The following is a 23,287-nucleotide window of genomic DNA, read 5'->3' as shown; positions in this document are numbered from 1 at the left end:
AATAGAATGCGGTCGTACCGTTATTTCTAAAAGAGACCCTTTCAAGCATAACGGCCATAACATATATATTATATGAACATAAATTCATGAGGTGAATGAAGCTAGTGAAATTACTGGTAAAATGAGACTTAACATCTTATGTCTCAAAATGATGAGCGCAATTGTAGTGCCGCCCAGATTTTTTTGTTTTTTAATAATCCTGATCGGAACTGCATTGTAACAGACACGGTGCATCAATTACCATCAGCTGAACGTCCTGCTCGTCTTATCCCTTATTTTTATTTAAAAAAAAAGATGAATTTCAGCCAAAGGATTTTCCAAAACATCATAATATGATCTTTATGTCTGTCTGTCACGTAATATACATAGTGCCGCATTTCATATTGTGTGAACAGTACTTCGCTAAAGCACTGGTTCAGCTCACGTTTCAACATATTTCCCATGAGACGCACAGAACTACATACGCACACATAAATAGGATCCACGGGACATTTGATAACACTAATGTTTTTAAATATAATATTGTCCAAATGATTTGAGTTTTTTTTAGTGTTAATTCAAGTCAGAGTTAGTCAGAGTTTGGCACGAGGCAGTCTTTGAGTCAACATCTCCTGGGGATGCCATGTGTAGAGGATAAACACGTGTCGGATTGCTTAAAGACAATTATTGGCCGAATTAACACTAAAGAAAACTCAAAACATTTGGATAATTATGGATTTCCGCAAAGTAACGCCTACTTCAATAAATATATGTACTATTATCCATATAATATTTTGAAAGAAGATGTGCCCAACACTCCGATTGAAAACACAAACAAACAAACATGTTTCTTAGTGTTTCATCAAGCCAAAATCATTTATTACTTTTGGTCGAAAATTATAAACATCAAGTACTTTCATTATAAGGTGAGCTTCTATGAGAAGACTTAGCAAGATAGGACTTACTCATTCATAAACAGCAACACAACCAAAAAATACAAACCTTAAATATGTAAGGTTACTCAAAATTAAAAAAAAAATACTATTTCTTTCAATATAAGTAATGTTGTTGAAATTCAAACATTAAAACTTTTTTTATATGTTTTATGAGAAGATCCTAATACTTTGTATTTTTATTGATCTTCGGTTGTAATTAAAGGCAATTTCAATTTTTTTGTTAAGTTTGTTGAGGCATGGCAGTGCGGGGCCAAGTCGAACAAAAACAAGCGGTAAGGCCGTACCCGGTACCATCCTTTTCTCGAAGCAGTTCAGGGCATTTTCGACCTTAAAAAGTTGTGAGATCCATGTAACTAAATAATTTATAGTTAGGTTAGCTAATTATGTAATAACTTAAGACAGAAAGACCCTTAAGTTGGGACTAAATAAATTGACAGACTTGGTATTACATGGATCTCACTACTTTTTATCGTAAAAGAACTGAGTTGCGACACTTGTTTATTCTACAAGTTATGATTTTGATGGCATTATTTTATTAACTTCCTTAATTCAAAATATTATATTTTAAGTTATTTTATTTTTGGAAAAAGTATTTACTATGAAGTGCACACCTCTTAAGACGCGCTGAGTACTTTATTTTGTGTAGACTGAGGCGTCACGCTCGGACAAGTATCGATCATTCAAGTAAAGTCGGCTTGAGTCGGCTAAGAGACACTCGTTCGGAGATCATAGTTATCACCTGTCATGTGATCTTATGCACACACTGTTTAATTTAACTGTCTGTTCCGCATAACTCCGAAAAAGCTTAAAAAAGTTTTCTCTGACAAATAGCCCATACTAAAAGGAGTAACTTATAACATAGAAAAAATTGGGTTCCGTATAAAAAATAAGACCCTTAAAAATTTATATAACTGAATTCGATTAATAATCAAATTGCGAGAGCATGATACAAGATAGATAATTAAAATGTTGGGGCTTGTGATGATGATCTCCTGGGGCACCACAGGGGTCTATTCTTGGACCGTTCCTCTTCCTTATCTACTTAAATGATCATCCTTACCTTTTGGCATTGTTTGCAGATCACACTTTACTGATATTCAAGTATGACGAAGTAAACGATATTCTACCTGACATCGTGTATTGGTTTAGTGCTAATAATCTAATGTTAAATAAAAGAAAACGAAGTATATAAAATTTACCGTACCAAATGTCAAAAATATAGGTGCAACCGTGCAAGTGTTTTGTTAAACGGAGAGGTGTTAAAACCGGTGGAATCTGCTATATTTCTGGGCATTACTCTTGTTTCAACATTACAATGGGGCCCCTATATTGAAGGATTGGCTAAAAGACTTAATTGCTTCTGCAGCATACACCATTAAAAAGATCAGACAATAGGACGCGACTAGTTTACTTTATTTATTTTCTATTGTGACGTATGGTTTTGCTGCTATGCGGTAATTTTTTTATTGCTATGGGGTAATGCTGCCGATAATAATACCAGAAGAGGGTTATTCACGCTATTTGTAACCAAGATCCTAAAGTATGATTGAGAGAATTAGATTGAGAAAATTAAAGTATCTCAATATATTCTTCATAACGTTATATGTACGAAGGTACATGGGCACGTAAGTGAATTTGCTAGAAACTGTCATAACCATAATGTTAGCACCAGCTACAAACATATAAGTAGTATGCCGACTATGCATGTGTTTTTACAATAAGATTCCAGAAAATGTTCAAAACAAAAGAAATTTAAAAGAAATGTTGAAAAACATTTGTGTGGTAAAGGTTAACATAATATAAATGACTTTCATAATAATACAATAGATTGGCAATGGAGCGACCGCCCTCAGGCTATTTAATAATAAATTTTATTATACGATGTTACATTGCAACGATATTTTCATAAAAAAAGAAGCCCGCTGAGTTTGTTGCGCCCGTTCTTTTCAGGTCTGAGGCATACCTTTTGGAATGGGTGGTAGTTTTTGACTTTTTTGCCAATAGAACCGACTGTTTTAGAGACTTCAAATTATCATGGCGCTTAGATCAAGCCGTTCTCTCTAAAACTGACCATAAATCATAATCCAGCGGATTAAGATCGAGACTAGAGGCCAGTCTTCAGCTCTGATGAAGTCCGAAACGTTCGTTTCCAACAAGTCCTTCTTTTTATTTTACATTATTTATATTATTATTATTTATTTATTTTTGAGGTTCTCTTTGTCACCGCACTCCATTTTAATATCAATGTCATGTCACCAAAATGAGGAAACTCAATGAACAATCATATAAAAATGACAGATTCCAAATTCAAATGTAATATTTTGTGTATTTTTAATTGTAACAGTATTTACGGCCAGACTAAGTATGTGTTGGTGTTGGTACCTGTTCTGCCTACCCGCAGGCAGCACAAATCAGGTGAAACGCTATATTATGTTTGACTGACAACTAAACAAATATATGCCATTTGGTAAGAATACTCAATTGATTAATTCGTAAAGACTGGGGATACGTTTTAGCTAAAAACAAGTGGCCAGTGAAAAGTTGTTAGCAATAACGTATATTTAGATTATAAGTAGATACCTAGTATAAAACAGGAACTTTTGTTAGTTGCCAATTCCTCAAACGTGTATGTAGCATATTGTAACATAAACAGACAAACGGGTTCCTGACCGACGGATACCTCACGATAAAAAGTTGTTCAAGGGACGCTCTGAGCGATGATATCTGCTCACATTGCATGAGCTGAGAGGGCCGATAGCGAGATACAGGCAGTAAAATCCACTTAACAGACAGACGCTACCTCCTAATAAGATATGTGTAGTCAAATAAGATATCCATTTATCCGATAATTTCTTTTAATGTTTTTTTAATGAAAATAAGGGACGAGACGAGCAGGACGTTCAGTTGATAGTAATTGATACGCCTTGCCCATTACAATGCAGTGCCGCTCAGGATTCTTGAAAAATCCAAAAATTCTGGGAGGCAGTATAATTGCGCTCGTCACTTTAAGACATAAAATATTAAGTCTCATTTACCCATTAATTTCTCTAGCTACGGCGCCTTTCAGTCCGAAACACGGTAATGTTTACACATTACTGCTTCACGGTAGAAATATGCGGCGTTGTGGTACCCATGATCCTCCCATTGGTAACTTGGTTCTATAGCTATACTATTGCTAAGGAGAGGACCATAATTTAAGAGTGGAGCTGTACAGTGTGATATAAGTATCATATTGATTTAGAACTATCTAATAAATTATAAATATTTTTATTATTCGTTAATGACGCTGGTGGCTTGGGCACGGGGAAGGGCGCTTGTGTGGGACGCTACTTGCGTCGACCCACTAGCCTTCTCATATCCAAGTAACGTCAGTTGGTGCTGGGGCTGCTGCTTTGACTGCCGAAGACAGCAAGCGTCGCAAATATGTTGGTCTCAGTGAATCATACATCTTTGTGCCGTTTAGTGTCGAGACACTTGGCCCGTGGGGCCCAGAGGAGCGGAGAATGTTCAAAGTACTATCTTCGCGCCTCAATAAGGCTACTGGAAACCCAAGCGCTGGCAGCTATTTCGGTCAACGGATCAGCCTAGCTATCCAACGCGGTAATACTGCCAGTATTCTTGGTACGCTTCCACGTAATGATAGTTTTAATTTTATGTAGTCATAGTATTGTAAATATAGTTATAAGATTTTTTTTGTTTGAATAATAAATATGTACTTCGTTATTAGCACTATATTTATACGAGTATCTCGCTCTAAGTGACTGTTATTCAATCTGTAATATAAATATCTTTTATATCGGAAATAGTTTTAAGCAAGCTCCGATTTTAAGATTCCATTTTAGAAATATTCTTTGATGTTCGGAGTTGATTTTGGTGACTATGTTTTTTTTTGTTCATTGGCCAATACAGAAAAAATATGTAACATTTTTATCAAATAAATGCCCCGAAAACCTCACGGGTTTAATTTTCAATTTTCTCAAAATTGATTATTTTTTCAAGAAGTATCTTTAAAAGCGTGTTTTCATTTTCGTGGTATTTATGTACATATTTTCTAGCAGCTCTTTGGGCAGTTCGTTAATGAAATCTGGTATTAGGTAATTGACAGTTCTCTTCCCATATTTATAATTAATTTTCGGTAAGCAGTATTTGTGATATATATCTAGTTGTCGTGAGCCTAAGGGTCTATTTTTTCAATTAAAAGGGTGGGATTATTAATATCAGTTAAAATAGAAAATTTTGCTTTATCATAATATACATTCAATAACATAACAATGTCCCAAGACCTGATCATAATTTTTCTTATTTGTATTTAGTACATGTCCTGATACAATTGTTTTATGTAATCTTAACTGCAGTTTAAAAATATCTTTCAAGTTTTTTTTTCTGCCAATAAGGCACGAGACGTGCAGGACGTTCAGAATGGTAATTGATACGGTCTGCCCGTTACAATGCACAACAATTGCGCTCGTCACCTTGAGACTTAAGATGTTAAGTTTTATTTGCCCAGTAATTTCACTAGCTACGGCGCCAATTTAGAAAATATTTAAATGGATGTACTTAGTTTGTTTTCTTTAATATAATTAATAAATACAATTTGTTTTATAATATGTAGTTAAGTTAATTGTAACTTGTTAAATTTTCGATTTAAATGAATAAGGACATAGTGTAACTTACACTAGTTCTAACTTTAAGTTTAGCACTTTCAGTAAGAATGAATGAAACATACGTAACAATAAGCTGTGCAAATCGCTTGTCATTGTGTATTTCGTCGCTCTCTTGTTGTTAGTGAACGCAGTCCGAAGCTACGCTCACCGGATAGGCACCTCGATTGGTGGAACCAGCTCTAAAATTTCAAGTTTTTGCGAATAATCTTCGTGCTGTTAACTTATTTTTGAGCACTTTTTCGCCAAAATGAATAAATAAATAAAACCTCCCATAAATGGCTTGTTTAGGTCATCTATCTTAGATATCTATTTTACCTTATGTCAAGCTATAGTAGTCTCAAATAATTGAAATTCAAATATTACTGAAAATCAAAATCTACCACCCATTCCCAAAAAACATGTCTCAGATCTGAGAAGAACGGGCGCAAGAAAATCAATAATAATGAAAATAAAAACATTATAGCATTACCTTGTAGCATTGAATGTTATTAATGTTTATAAATGTTACATGCTTCACAAACATTTTGTAGGATAGCAGTACCCTATGGAAGCTACTTTGGCGTTTGCCCTATGCAGCGCCATGAAATCATTGAAATTTAACCACATTATTATATTTAAGGAACAAATTGCAAATCAAATCAAGATTACTTTTTTTCCCATTTCTTGGCCTGCACATGAAGATTACTTTATTCATCTAGGGCAAGAAAATTACACTTATGAATGTCAAAAGTTTTATTTTACATTCACCATTATGTGTGTTGAAAAATTCCAGTTTTTAACCGACTTCAAAAAAGGAGGATGTCTCAATTCATCAGTATGTTATTTTTTCTTTTTTTATTTTTGTTACCTCCGAACTTTCGACTTTGATAATTTTGTACTTTTATTTTTTTTAAACATTTTAGTGCATATTATATGTTTTTTAAGCCGGTTGTGTTTTTGTTAAAAAAAAATATCCAAATTATTAGCAGTTGTATAATTATTTGATTTATTTTCTCTCTGTAACAAAATTAGACTAGTCAGTATGATTAGCAGACTGGTTTTTAAAAAAGGCAATCAAATGGCGTTTAATTATGATAATACTTAATGGTTAAACTCATTAATGATTGCCATAATATTTGTTAATCAATTTATTATCAATTAGGGGCCGCCATAATGATTACTATATCATTAACAAATAACCAAGATGTGAGCGTGACCGCAGAACATCTAAAGTCTGAATATAATATTGACATACGGGTTTCAGTGGTCATAGAAGAAAAACTACGGCTGTATGGTGTTCGACCGTTGCTACTTGCATGATGAAAAATGACCGTCCGATGGGTGACGTATGTCCGAGTGGCGTGGTCAGAGGCTGTGTGATAAAAGGCGGGGCGGGGCTCTGGGCCGACACAAATCTGGATTCACTCAAGCAAGCACCATACAGGCCGTTGGACTAAGAAGTTGGAACGAATAACTTGTAGGAGGAATAAATACTACATAGGAAGACTGACGGTAAGTGATCACCGCCGCCCACTTTCTCCTACAACAACGGAGGAACCACAAGATCGTTGCCAGCCTTTTAGGAAGGTGTACGCGCTTTATTTTTAAAAGGTACCCATGTCAGAATCTCATTCCACAGTTGGATTGTGCGTGGCAGGAGTTTTGAAAGCAGCACTGAGTGAGGTGAGGTGCTGGGCCAATTAGTTTGCCGCGTTAACCTCACTAAACGACTGTATAATAATTTTGATTGGCTTTGGATTTTAAGTCACATTTTATTTCTTGTTGTACAAACCTGGGTAGCCGTTGTACACCTACCCTGTCTGAGTCGCGAATCGGATTCTACATCTATAGTGTATACCTACATAATACGTACGCAGGACAACACAGTCTAGGGACCCGTTATTCCAAAATTATTCACGATTTTAAACACAGTGTAAAATATTTTAGATGATAAAAAATAATAAGAATATATAGGTACTTAGGGCCGGCTCGAAAGCTCTATTTATTGTCAAAGAAAAACCACATTGTATGACACATTGGTACTGAATAAAAGTTCGTAAAACTTTGTAAAAATGATACTAAAGGAAATAAGAAAGACACTGGGATGACATATCATCAGTAAGATTTTGTATTTAATTAATTTCAATGTAAAATAACACGAAGCGTATTTTACAAAATTTCAAGGTGCCATTGAGTGCCAAGATGCCACGCACAAAAGCTAATAGTTGCCTAGTTCTTAGGTAGTGCGGTATCTAGTTGGAGCGCAGCGAAGACCAATCGTTAATCTTAGGTTAAGCTATTACAAACCTTATTGTTTTAGTATACCTACTCACAGTTTTTATTTGACTTTGCTAGCTAGCTGGGCTCATATTATAGTTAGACAGTTAATAATTAATATAGTTTTTATATTTCATGAAAGTCGTTTTATTACTAACGTACCATAATATTCTTTGAACTAGGAAGCTGGAACACCCAGAGAAGACTGTTTCCATAATATGCTTCCTCAGTTCTTCAGAAGGGTGACGACGAAAGATAATAGAAGGGTTAACTGCAATAATAATTTCATCTGGTGTTAAAGGTTTTCAAAAAGGTTTCAACTAGACTTTTTCTTTAACTACAAAAATTGGGAGAGGACCTAATTCGTCGTTCCTCCCAAGAATATATTATGAAAAGAAATCACAAAAAGAATTAGAAGGATAGATACAATAATTATTTAATTTACTTTATTAATTGATTTCCTCATTTTCTACATCTTCTTTTATAATTATTATAATAATTGTAAGTACACTTAACACTAAGAACATTCAACAAGCGTTCGCAAATCGTGAATATTATATTATGTCAAAGTCAAAAACTATGATAGAAGTTACATTGACAGTTGATATCGATTTGAGATTTTACTATGTATGATTAATAAACTCGGTTCTCTTCCAAAATTTAAAAAATATTTTTAGAAGTTCTCTACTCGCTACTACTCCTTTTTTATCTCATTTTACTTGTAATAAATCCTAAAATAATCTATATACAATTGATAATTAATGTACAAGTCAGTACCAATTTGGTGGAATAAACAACTCAATAAAACAGCGACAATTGCGAGCATATTAAGTATTAGTTCTATGAGTTTCAGGATTTTTGATTATGAAATAGCACTGTGTGAATCTAGGTTATGGTAACGGAATAGGTACGGTCATTTGGGACGCGCTACAGAAAAAATATTTTAACAAAAAAACAACGGACTTCAAAAACACTATTCCAAAACAATAGATTTAATATGCACTAAAAAGTATAAAAATAATTGCGTATTTTTATACAGTGTAATTAGGTAATTAATGTAATTCTAGTTACGATTATTGTTATTTTCGGAATCGTAACTATTGGACTATCTATATAAATAAAATGATAAAGGCTTTCATTTGTACACGCATCACGGAAAGACTACTAGATACCTAGATTTCAATTAAGACATTATCTATGTTTTATTCCTCAGACACATGGCCTTTATCAAAAAAAAAATACTGCACAGGTATCTTAAATTTTTATACTGTTATTATATTTTTATAAGCACTACATGCTCAGTCATGTGTGTGCGAGCTAGTTTAATATTTAGATTATTAAGTATAGACGGACGAAACCCGAATCACGATTCACGAACTAAAGCGTGATGGTGTTGTTTGATTTGAAAACAACCACCGCTTGCGAGTTGCGACTCGCTGAGTCGCTGAGTTGCTGCCGGCAGAGTCACGGCCCACAGGCAAACCGAATTTCAAGCTCAGTGCGCGAGCGAGCGTGATACGGAATGATCGTGTGGTGCGTTTTGCGCGGACTTTGACATTGCGATTTTAACTTATATTGCGGTTTATTCAGCCAGAACAAAACGTTTTGGAATATAGAGTTGGACATTTAAAGAGTTTTTAATGTCCAAAGTTTATAGTATATAGTTCGCGCAAAGTTTTGACCAAATTTTGTGAGTTTCCGTATAGACGCGAAAAAGCAGTGAAAAAACATTTCGAATTCAAGGAACTCTTTTGTACATTTTCGTATGTTTTGCGAAATTGTGTTCAAAAATATCTGGCGCATAATAATTGTGGAGGGTGCGAAAAAAGAACTGCTCTCGGCCAACTAGTTCGGATTCAATCTGTGGTCACCGAACTAAAACAAAAGCGCAACGATTCACTTTTATTACAACTGGAAAACACCTACCATAGAATATAGCCAACGGCGCATTTTAAAATTCTTGTTGAATTCAACATAAACATTTTAGCTCTGCAAAAATTACAGTGATATTTTTTTATTATTAACGTGCATTTGTGAATTAGTTTCCAACTTCGAGTCGCGAGGGAAACCACTAAAATCCTGGATATATAAGTGCCGAATAAGTTTACTTTTACATGATGTCTACTGCCATAATGCATCAGTCTGCACTGTATGACTTTGGTGATCTGTTTTTGAAGGTAAGATTAAACTTTATAAAATTAATAAATTGATATTTCGCACAAATGCCATCATTGAAACGTTTTAATGGTTTATATCGAAAATTTTAGTTGAACAATGCGGTACGCATTGTTACCTACCAACATTTTTCTGAAAATTTATTTTTACTAAAATTCTAATTTCCTACATATAATTAGTAGGTACTGTGGAGAAAAGAAAAACTTGAACTATTAAAGTACCTACCTATTCAGCAAATTTTAATGCGATATACCTTACCTTCCTCATACAAAAGTTTTATTCCAGTAACGACTGATAACCATTAAAATATTTCATAATATTATAAATTACGCCATTCAATAATTTCGTAGTAGATATTATAAACATATAATAAATAATAAACATGTTAAAACTAATCTGATAGTCGATATATAACTTAATCGTGTAAGTCTTTTAAACTGCTACTTTAAACTGAAGACCTGACAATGTTAATTAAAATACTGTGAATATTAATATCTTACCTACCTACAAATAATTGCAAAATACATTTTTTTACCTTTATTATTAGTAACTTTTATCGCTATTTTCCTGGGAAAAACTTACAAAATTGTTTTGAGTTGGATCTACCGCTAATGTGCATTATACGAAACAAAATCACTATATTCCTAGTACCTATAGCTCAAATTTTCCTTCACTAATATAAGTAGCAGTTTTATTAACGACTATCCTCTTCTATCTGCTATGTAGGTATATATTAATTATTATCTAGTATATTATTTGTCAGTGACTACATACCTAATGTCTATGTGGTGTTGAATCTAATAGCCTATAGGTATATATGCTATTAAATTTGTCGACAAACATTGCATGGATTTGAGAAATTAAATATCGCTATATGAATAACGTGTTGACCGATAGTGAAACCGTAAACTATAAACTATATTATTATATATTATCATTGTACTATTACGGACTATAAACTCTCGTATTAGTAAAGCCTTCCTGCTAATAGTATTAACAATTTCTCTTACATCACTTTACTAAGCCTAGATAGCAACTTATTTGTGACCTAAGAAAATAAATTATTACATAATTTTTCAATTGAGAACAATATTCTTCAAAACTGAGTGATACTTTTGGATTTATAAAAGCCATATGGAACGGTATGTTGCATTTCCCACAACGCCATTTACTGCAAAAGTAAATAAATAGTTCCTACGTAATTATAGTAGGTAGGTATATAACCAAAGAAACCAGTCTTGTGTTGCACACTGTGGTCGTGGTTACATAGAATGATAGTTGCCCGACTAGTCCAGTACAAAGTGCGGTAGTTGTATTAAAAATCCAATCTGACTAGGCGACTGGACCGTTTCCTCTGAAAAGTAAAAGTAACAAAACATAACCCTCGGCAAACCAACTAACTACGTACGTTTTTGTTAATGCGTAATTGTTAACGATTATTTTAGTTTCGTCTAGACAAAATAGGTACGTACTACGTTAAACAATGGTTATTGTCTATTCTTGTCTTAGACAAGGGATTATTTTGCTCGAAATCCCTTTTTAATTTTAGCCTTTATCTTTTCTGAGAACATATGAATGCCAAATTTTAATCCGTTTTCTTTTAATAATCTTGGATTTATTTACTTTGTTTATTTATCAAATGTAGATTTAAGTTCGTATACTGAGATAGTATTCCTTGACAAATCCTTCTCAAATCTCAGCAGGGGTGAAGAGCAGACACGGCTAAGTGGATTGACTGGTGTGGCTCATATTATGGGTGTCAGGTTTCTCGGAAACATCTCTAGTGTCGTTTAGATAGAGATCACATTCGCGTAGCATGTTTTTGTCTTTAAGTATAGAGGCGGAGGAAAACCGGTTCTATTAACTAATTCACATGGTTATAAATCGTTTGCCCTCTTATACGCTACCTGCTCAGGGTTTTTCGTGGTTTCTTTATATTGCGTACAGCCACTTGTTGCTGAGGACTAGGGTTGGCTTACTTCGTATTCAACGAAGCATAATAACATCGGAGGGGCCGAAATTTAAGTTATCTTATAGGTGGATTGACAAACTATATTAGGGTACAAAAAGCGAGGGCATGTGAAACCAGTTATGTGCTTCTTCTATGTGCCGAAAATAACTTCGTTGTCTTGAAAAATGCTGAAATCTCTTAATATTTGGTTGGTTGTGTCTTACTTAGGCTCCTTTGCACAGGATGCCGGCTAGACTATAGGTAGGTACCACAACGGCGCCTTTTTCTGCCGAGAAGCAGTAATGTGTAAGCTTAACTGTATTTCGGCCTGAACGGCACCGTAGCTTGTGAAATTACTGGGCAAATGAGACTTAACATCTTATGTCTCAAGGTGACGAGCGCAATTGCAGTGCAGCTCAGAATTTTTGGGCTTTTCAAGAATCCTGAACGGCACTGCATTGTAATGGGCAAGGCGTATCAATTACAATCAGCTAAACGTCCTGATCGTCTCGTCCCGTATTTTCAGAAATTTCAATAATAATCCAAATGACTAACCTTGAAAGGTTTCTTGAGCAACTAGGTATGATGTCCAGTATCGATAACTTTCGACAATCATCTATCATCTATATATATAAAAATGAATTGCTGTTCGTTAGTCTCGCTAAAACTCGAGAACGACTGGACCGATTTGGCTAATTTTGGTCTTGAATTATTAGTGGAAGTAAAAATAAATAGGAAAATGCTGCTAAATTAAATAAAAACAACAAATTTGTTTTTCCTTTGATGTGTCCATACATAATTTCTATGAGAGAATTTATTGACGGCACGGTTTGACAGTTCTGCTGTGAAACAATTTCATTACGACATCAGGGTGCATATTTTACGAAGTAATTTTTGATGTTATGATATATTATTATTGACAAATTCATATAAAACATTATTTTATTTATTATATGCAGAACTACGTCTGTCGGGTCAGCTAGTTATAAATAAATAAATAGGTTCCTAACGACAGTTTGTTTAGTAAAGTTGATTTTAATAATAACAGTTAACGGACGACAGTGGGAATTTTAAAAGGTGCACTACACTGCTTTGTGTGTCGAGTTCTGGTCTTTGAAAAGAATCTGAACCGTCGCGGCCGTGTCGGTGTAATACACCTACAACCGTCTACCTGCTGCTCATTTACAATATTCTATTATATTTTTTACAACTTGCCAGATACAAGATAAAAGGGCTTTTGTTCGCACAGTCGGCCTTTGTTCACATTTGTATTGACGTAACGTCCTGAATTTTGGAAGGTGCGTAAATTATTTGATAGTTTCTCGTAGATTTTTTCAAGATTGTAGTAATATTAAATAAACTTTAGAGATTTATGATTTATTGTCTATTAACATACGTTTATACCGTTACGTGGTAGTTTTTCTCTGGGCAGACAATAAGTTATGAATTTTCTCCTTAAAAATCCTAACGCAAATTTTTGCTTGTAAAATGTTGGCTTAAGTGATTTTAGTCTTACAAGCACACACAATTCAGAATATTATACATTGTTTTGCACATTATTCTTTTTTAACGACAGTTCCACCTTCGCACGACACGCCACAAGTTAGGATATCATCCCCACCATCTGGATGTGTGGCGGTCCTCCACAGTGCGGTTTTCAAGGAGCTTTCTTCCTCGTACTATGAAGCTGTGGAATGAGCTTCCTTGTGCGGTGTTTCCGGGATGATACGACATGGGTATCTTCAAAAAAAGCGCGTACACCTTCCTCAAAGGCCGGCAACGCTCTTGTGATTCCTCTGGTGTTACAAGAGAACGTGGGCGGCGGTGATCACTTAACACCAGGTGACCCGTACTCTCGTTTGTCCTCCTATTCCATAAAAAAAGTTCATATATTTAGCGAGTATACGTACCTACCATAACAGAAAAACACTATAGTTACAATTTATAGTAATCTGAAGGTATCTAATATAGTAATTTAATATCAATACATCCGCTATGTTAAATTATTATCAAAGAAGAAATCAAACATTTATTTCAGCTTTTGTGGGAATTTACTTAAAAATTGTTTAGACTTGAAAGAGGGAAAAATGGAACAGTGCAGAAATATTTTATAAATATATAACACTAGCTGACCCGACAAACGTTGTTTTGCCATATTAAGTATAATTCACGCGATAGTTTTATAAGTAATAAAATATTGCCTATATTATAGCCTGTACATCATTTTGTTCTATTGTCAATAGTTTTTGCAGCGCACGCAAAAATAGGTTTCCGATTTTACACCTTGTGTTACAAAATAGCAATTTTATTACGGATCTCTAATTTTGAAAAAAAAACATAGCCTATAGCCTTCCTCGATAAATGGACTACCCAACACTGAAAGAATTATTCAAATCGGACCAGTAGTACCAGACATTAACGCGTTCAAACAAACAAACAAACACTGCAGCTTTATAATATTAGTATAGATTAATTTTGTTCATAACTTTTTTCAAGCCTGTGTCCAATTTAAGAATCACGTCTTTTTATCTTATGTATTTACCTACTCCTCTGCTTTTATATATCATTTATACAGCCACGATGACTAATATATGTATGTACATAGAGAGTTTTTAAATGTCTATACAGGTAGTATATACATATATGGTTTATAAAAGCATTGTTTATTGTACTTTTAGTGTGGCGAAAAAGTACAGTTTTTTTTTGAGCCACAGGCAACAAAATCTAAGTTAAGTATGGTAGGTCCATACAAATATTAGGTAATACTTAGTACATACTACATTACATAAGTACATAATATATAATAATATTGGCACACTTTTTACACAAATTATCTTGCCCCAAGTTTAGCATATATAGCCTGTGTTATGGGTTACAAGACAATGATATATTTAATACAATATACTTACTTAAACATACATAAATTCATATAAACATACATAAATACATTTAAACGTCCATGACTCGGAAACAAACATCCATATTCATCCTATAAATGCTTGCGCCTACCAGGATTCGAACCCGGGATCTCTAGCTCAATAGGTAGGATTGTAATAAAGCCTGTGCCCCAGAGGCAAGCAGGAGGCAGGTATTCGCCACGGTCCTCACGCTAATAACATATCAGATAATAATATTTACTATTCAGGATTATTTGTACTTCATTAATAGTTCAACTACTTAATGTAAATTGGATAGTAGTCTTGCGCGTAATCACAAACTTTCCATGATTTTCGCAATCTAACGCGTTGCAAGGTTTCTCGCACGGCCGGTTCTCCACGGCTCGTGGTTGCTCCAGCGGCAGTATCCAATTTTGTTTCCTCGTACGCTGTGTTGGCGAAACTAAGTACATCTTGTGTGGGCGAAAACACGAAGGCGCCTTTAACCTCCCTTTAGTAGCTGAATCAAGAGTTCACACAACAATATCAACAATAGAGAATTTCAAGGTTTCGAGTTCATCAATATTCATATGTGTACTTTATGTTATAGACAAGCTAGTAATCAGGGCACTATACATAATGTCCAGCAGTTATGAACAACGGCTAGTCTAAAACAACCAACAACATAACCAATGCTGATTAAATAGTTCGCTATTTTACACAGTTCTGGTTTTTACAGGGGCGTGCATATCATATAGGCAATTAGGCAGTGCCTACCTCGTTATAAACCTAAATAAATATAGCATTTGTTTTAAAGTTAATTTACTTTAAGTTCCTTTATTTTATTATCACACTTCTATTGAACACCCACTCATAAATTTTTTCCTTACGCTAGATACTATTACCTACGGTATGCAATCTTTGCATATAACAAAGCCGAACTATGACTAGTTAGATCCACAGTGCCTGCCTAGCTAGAAAACCAATACACGCCCCTGGGTTATTATCAATATTGCTAGTTTCTTCGTAGATAACTGACCAATCATTTAACCTAGGTGAACCTTAACCAGCTTAACCCACGTTTTTATATATTTTATTCTTAAAGTAGCAATGTACCAAGACGTAATATGTTGTAAATGCGAATGTGCGTTTATTTATTTGTATCGCTTCCCACCGAGACCACTCAAACGATCCTAATGAATTTTTGTCAGGGTTATATAATGGTGCATTTTACTACGATATTTTACCGGTAGACAAGCTTTACCTTATACAAATGATTTAAGTTTTCTTTAGTGTTAATTCCGCCAATATTTATTTTTTAAAACAATTCGACACGTGCTTCGCCTCCACACGAGGCATCCTGAGGACGCGCTATCTCGCCAAAATCTGGCACGAGACTCAAAGTTGAGTAAAAGTTAAAGAAAACTTAAATCATTTATATAATTATGGATTTCCGCAAAGGAACACCTAATTCAATAAAAAAAAGCTTTACCTTGCTTATAAATATTGACGTGAATTTATTTCAATAGTTTTTATAATATTGACCTTATAAATTACTTCAACTATGACATATATACGTATATAGCAACGAGCTATTACAAGTTTGTCGCAGCATTAACTGTTGCGTCCACGTTACGAAATCGTACGGCAGTAGAAACCACTTGTAGTGTAATGCAACTGGTCGGTGCTGTTCTACTCGCGCCTAGTATTGCGTTTCGACATTCGTTCTAACGGAAAACAGATGCACTTTGTATCATTTTGTATCATTTACTTATTAGTGGTGTGTTTATTGGAACACCTGGCAACTCAAAATGCTTGTCGGCTTTCAATTTGTCTTTCTTACTGTACGTCTTGAGTTGAGAATCTAAGATGAATTAAAGCAACACATAGTCGGAACAATTTTAAATTACGAATTGTAACTACTGGCTGATAAGCTATATAACAGGCATAATATTTCCATGTTTAAATTATTACTCTAAACATTTTAATGTCGACTTAAGAAGTCGCGTTGGCTGTATGGGTGTACCTTTGCCATTCCTTGAAGGAAAAATGAAACCACTCACCAGAGACATATGTCTAATGTGCCAGAGATAAGTATGTTTACCTACAATACATTTCCCGCCAATTAAAGCGGCAAATCGAAAACTTGTGATATTTGTTTGTTTAATTTTTGTTTTATTTAAAATTACCTAGTCGTAGAAAAACTATTGTATGCTACACATTGTGTAACTAGGTCAAAAACCGCTCGTGGCTTCATTCATGGCGCAACCCACGACACTCGTGTTTTTGACCCTCATTATACAACTGTTGTATAAAATACGATTATCTATAGTTTGTCCGGGATCTTCTTCCAGTTCCTACTTGCGGCGATCAGCTCCTCAAGTCTTCCAGCTGCCGTCTTTCTTTTTTCTCGGTGTTTATGAGTCGGATGTCGGGAACCTCTGTTATACTGTAAGAGCACGAAACCATCTCTGGCCTTGTGGAAGAACTCCATCGCTAGCTAACCAATGTTATAGGCAAAAGTCAAAGAGAGGTCAAGGTGCTGCGCTTTCCAAACACGATTATTGTTTATATTTTGGACATGCCTTCCTCGCCTTGGAACAAGCGTGTCCCAATGCGAGGAAGGCACATTATTGACTCTAACACCACAATTTATGTATTTTATAAAACAGTAGACGCCGATAGATCGAGGCGAATATGTCATGACCCTGATTTGTAGCTCTTGCGACAGTCCAACACCCACGTGTGACTGAAGAGGCATCATTCTGTTGAAACTTTACGTTAATAACTCATACTATATTGCTACAAGTACCACTCAATAAACATTTTTTGTGCCAAACTGTACGCGGCAAGTATGATCCTATGGACCATTACCTATCTATTATATGCTAGTGTAATATTATGTAAATGTGACTTTATTTTTTTTTATGAAAATATGTATGGTAATTGATACGCCCTGGCCATTACAATGCAGTCTCGCTCAGGATTCTTGAAAAACCCAAAAATTCTGAGCGGCATTACAAATACGCTCGTCACTTTGAGACATAAGATGTTCAGTCTCATTTGCCCAGTAATTTCACTAGCTACGGCGCCCTACAGACCGAAACACAGTAATGTTTATACATTACTGCTTCACGGCAGAAAAGGCGCCGTTGTGGTACTCATAATCAAGCTGGCATCCTGTGCAAAGGAGCCGTCCATAAAAATCCATTTAATATTCATATTTTGTATATATAAATATTACAATTGACAAAAATACTGACATACTCAAATTCTCTTATTTAGTTCACAGAGGTAGTTGTGAACGTAAGTTTGTCTTCATAATATAGATTTGATCATTGAACATACAGATATATGCTTAACTCTTTCAAAGTGGTTAAAAAATGTTATAAATGACTAGTTGACCCGGCAGACTTCATACTACCTTAATCGATAAATAAAATACCTAAACTTTTGTATAAAATAAACTTAAAACAAACAAAATGACTCCTTTTTTTAAGTGTTACCCGTGTTTTAAGGAAGTTTATTATTAACCTCCTTAGAAAGTTAGAAAAATATAAAAGTTCTAATTAGTTATTCATTTTAAACTGTTATTTTTACACGTCAAAGGAAAATATAAATTGTTGTTTTTCGGATTTTCATGTTTATTCAAACCTTTTAAACCTTCCCTGGACTTCCACAAATAATTCAAGACCAAAATTAGCCAAATCGGTCCTGCCGTTCTCGAGTTTTAGCGAGACTAACGAACAGCAATTCATTTTTATATGTATAGATAGATATTTTCTGTCTGTTTTTGTTTATCTTTGACATTTCCTTGTCCTCACTCGGTGGCGGGTGGCGGAACCTGTTTATTAAATGAATTATTTGATCGAACGGAAAACTAAGCTATTTTTGATAAGCAGCCACGTGCTGCGAATCATTATCGCAAATAGTGAACATGTTCTGTTATTAAACATTCATGTTATATATTTCGCATTTATCGGACCACGTAGCGTACATTATAATTTATAATATACTAGCTCACCCGACAGACGTTGTTCTGTGGATTATAAAAATAATACTGTTTTACAGGAATTTGCCAATAAAATTTCAAAACATCAAGAATTCTTTCGTAAAAAATGCTACCTGTTGTGATAATGAAATTGTTCCACATAGGAACTGTCAAACCGTGCGTTACTAAATTCTCTCATAGAAAATACATAACAAATATTGAAAATAAAAATAATTATGGGTCCCAAATCGAAATAAAAACTATCCTATCTCTCAAGTTGGACCAAACTGCACTCCATGAAGTAATCCTCATTAGTTTCCATCGCGGACAAACAACGTGTCACGTAATTTATATAATATATTAAGATATCATCATTAATATTTTTCTGGTTATTTATGGATCTACTATACGACGACCCATATAGCCGAATGGTTAGTGACCTTGACTACTAAGCTAAAGCTCCCGGTTCCCGGTAGGTGCAATCATTTATATGATGAATATGGATGTTTGTTTGCGAGTCATGGATGTTTATATGTACTTATGTATGTTTAAGTAAGTATATCGTTGTCTTGTACCCATAGTATAGAGCAGGGGTGCTCAAGCTTGAACTGCTGGCGATCTACCTCAAAATTGTTAGACTACGATCGATCGGCTCTGAGAGGCTTCAAGTATGTGTGATGAAGGATTGTCGTCTAGGTAGAGTGTCACGATGACATAGATATTAGTTTTGCGCACAATATGCATTTTTTTTGTCAAGGTAAGTGTAGGTCTGCTCTAAAATGTCAATGAAAAAACTAATAATTATTATTCAAAATTGCGAGTTTATTGGTTCTTACAAAGCAAACGCGTTTTAAAGTTCTAAACTTAACTAAGTAGTGACTTTGGATGTTGAAGCGTGACACTGCATGTCCTGAGCTTTTCATAAGATGGTACGTAATTACCGATTTTAGTTAATTATACCGGATTTTTTTCTCGAGATCGACTCAAAAAGCACTCGCGATTGACCTGTCGATCCCGATCGACCGTTGGAGCACCCCTGGTATAGGGTAAGCCTAGTTTGGTTCAAGATAATTTGTATAAAAGTGTGTCTATATTATTATTATTACTAATTGTGGCACTATCCACATTCCAACAACGCAGCTATAGCAAAAATAGAGACTTCAAATACTTCCATGTTTTCAAAAAGATCGTATTCCAGTTACTAATAAGTAGTTGAAGTAACTATATCGCATTTTGTGTAGGGCCTGTCTCTGTTTTGGTGCAGTTCATAAACAAAGGGTGCCCACTATCTTATCTGTGACTGATAACGTCTCCTCTGTGCGAGTGTTGTTATAGAACAATGTGTTCGTACACACACTGTTTTCAAACTGTCTATATTCTTGGAAATGTGACGTGGTCGGTGGTACGAACGATTAAAGTTGTCTTAGGGTATGCACAGATTATTTAAAAATCGCGCTGAAGAGGAGGCCTTATCAACGAACTCTTTATGAAATATTAAACAATAAAAATATAACCGCCTTGTAAACTAATAGGTTGGAAAAATTTGTTTAAAGTTTGTCGAAGCTATAGCAGATAAATTGACGGCCAATTTCCCTTTATTTTTTTCTGAGTTGCTAAAGATATTGTGTGTGGTCTTGGTTCTACATGATCCACTTATCACCAGATATCAGTCTTATCACCAGTCTTCGTTTTTATTACGTCTCAAAAGAGAATCACAAATAAATTCATTAGGTTTCTTCCATTGGGGCCATGTGGCACCCAAATCACACCAAATATCGATGTTTTTTGTGTACCTATACCATATAAGTATGGCCATTTTGTTTTGATAAGTACTGTGTTCGAAGGACGTGCATATTATTGTAAGTTTTACCAATAGTAACTGTTCATAGTTAAAAATTTATAATATATCAAGTGACATTTCAGTATTCCTAACCTAACCTTAAACCCAAAGGATTCGATAGTATAAGTAATTTGTAATTCTGTAGTTTTTCGAAACTCAAATTACTTCAATGTTTTAACGACGATTCAAAAGCGCTCAGTTTAAACCTTAATTTAATAACTAGTTACTTTGACATAACATTATAAAGAATCATTTATAGCAAAATGTTAAGAACTAGAAATCTTGACTGTTGCCTGTCAATCTATTTTTTATAATGTTACTAGCTGACCCGACAGACGTTGTCCTGTATATAATAAATAAAATAATGTTTTTAAATGAATTTGTCAATAATATATCATAACATCAAAAATTACTTCGTAAAATATGCACCCTGCTGTCGTAATGAAATTGTTTCACAGCAGAACTGTCAAACCGTGCGTCAATAAATTCTCTCATAGAAATTATGTATGGACACATCAAAGGAAACACAAATTTGTTGTTTTTATTTAATTTAGCAGCATTTTCCTATTTATTCACCTTTTAAACCTTCTCTGGACTTCCACAAATAATTCAAGACCTAAATTATCCAAATCGGTCCAGCCGTTCTCGAGTTTTAGCGAGACTAACGAACAGCAATTCATTTTTATACATATAGATGTATGTACATAGGCACAAGTGAATTTGCTAGAAACTGTCATCACCATAATGTTAACACCAGGTACAAACATAAACTTATAATGCCTACTACACGGCTAAGTCGAGTTAGTAAGTCTTTTGCGGGGCGTTGTATATTCTTTTACAAAAAACTCCCAGAAAATGTTAAAACAAAAGAAATTCACAACAATTGTTAAAAAACGTTTGTGTGGTAAAGGTTACTATTACATACATTACGTGTAGTACTTAATTAACGAATTTGTCCGGTATACTGAGGCCAGTTAAAATGTAGTGTTGTTGATACATTAGTGTAATGAAACGTGATGATACCGAACGTGTTCAAAGCTCATGTCAAAGATCAGCCATTATCTATAGCAACGAGTTATGACGCTGTCGGGTCTGTTACAAAATGTACAGTCAACATCCGTTTCACTTTCAACCGTCTATTACACCAATATATCGTGTAACACTTAAGTTCGCTCTGCGTCGACGTCGGATGCAGTTTTGGCACACATTCGCCCGGCCGCCTCTTGTCCCACTGTTAGCAAACCTCACCTCTCGCCTACAAGCAACGCTCCAAGTTGTTACATAATTGCTCGTACAGAATCAGCTTACGTGTGTTACGCAACATCATTTGATATTCCGTGCGAGTCTAGAAGAGGGTCAGTGTTTCGTGACCGTTCTACTTTATTATAAATGCACTTATGAGGCAAATTAGATGTAATCATTTGAATTTTGATAGAATGTCTGCCATTAACCTTGCACAATATGTGCTATGATACAGATGGACGTAGAATTATTGTTTTAAAGACTATGGTTGGGATCCAGTGCTCTGTGAACGGCTGGATCACTTGGGGATATCGCATTTATGACGGGGAGTGTTCCGAAGAACTGTTTCACCTTCGCACGACACGCCACAAGTTAGGATATCATCCCAACCATCTGGATGTGTGGCGTTGGAGGAGTTATCTTCCACGTACTACAAAGCTGTCGAATGAGCTTTCTAGTTCGGTGTTTCCGGGACGATACGACATGGGTACCTTGAAAAATTTGGGCGACGGTGATCACATAACACCCGGTTGACCCATACGCTCGTTTGTCCCCCTTTTTCATAAAAAATAGTGTTGCTGCGTTATTTAGTGACGCGCACGGCGCAACGTTCTCGACTTTCGTTTGTTTCGTAATGTAATGACCGGTGAAGCGGGCCAGCCCGGCATTTGCCACCATAGAACCACTGTCGGTTGTTATTTCCACGCTTCGCCGATGATCGGTACAAATGAGATGAGCGTCGCTGTGCAATGGCGGATCGTCGCAGTGCACATGCTCCGCACGATCGCTGTTTGCGTAATATAAGACTGTTGCACAAACGCAGAGCTATTACAGCGATTATAATCCGCGCGTGATGCGATATCTTACATGCAGGAAGAAGACTTTCGAACTCTTTCACTTTTAGTATTGTTTCATCGTGATTATATCTCCCTCCTCGGCCGTTGCTTCCTATGTCTTTTTCCTTTCTTTTATGACAGTAAGGGACGAGACAAGCAATAATTGATACACCATGCGTATTAGAATCCAGTGCAGCTCAGGATTCTCAGGAACCCAATAGTTCTAAGCGGCACTATATTTGCGCGCGTCTAAATAATGCTTCCTATGTATTGAAGACTTAAAAAATGGACGAATTACTTTATGAAGCCGCCTCTTTATCATCATTTAAACATATCGGCTTTTATGTAAATAGGGTGTCACCCCAATTTGAAAGCGCTGCGCAATTGAGCACCTGTAGAAAGAAGAATGACCTCGGGCCTGTAATGTGTCACCCGACCCCGTTAGCATAGCATTGTGTCTTTAATTTGAACTAATGTTCAATTATTTATGGATCCGGGTTTCATTAACTTAGTCATTGCGA

General features: G+C 35.1%; 1 protein-coding gene across 1 annotated transcript in view; it reads left to right on the top strand.

Moving 5' to 3' along the window:
• The first annotated feature begins 9,301 nt into the window (after positions 1–9,301).
• The window catches only part of LOC126968086 (protein TIS11), a 55,721-nt gene continuing 41,735 nt past the window's right edge, over positions 9,302–23,287 (top strand). Inside the window, exon 1 of the mRNA XM_050812901.1 lies at positions 9,302–10,032. Within this exon, the coding sequence (XP_050668858.1) occupies positions 9,970–10,032 (63 nt within the window). The 5' untranslated portion in view covers positions 9,302–9,969. The remainder of the gene's footprint in view (positions 10,033–23,287) is intronic.

This window comes from Leptidea sinapis, chromosome 14, assembly GCF_905404315.1.
Source record: "Leptidea sinapis chromosome 14, ilLepSina1.1, whole genome shotgun sequence".
NCBI lineage: Eukaryota > Metazoa > Arthropoda > Insecta > Lepidoptera > Pieridae > Leptidea > Leptidea sinapis.
This window is presented reverse-complemented; position numbering and strand designations above follow the sequence as displayed.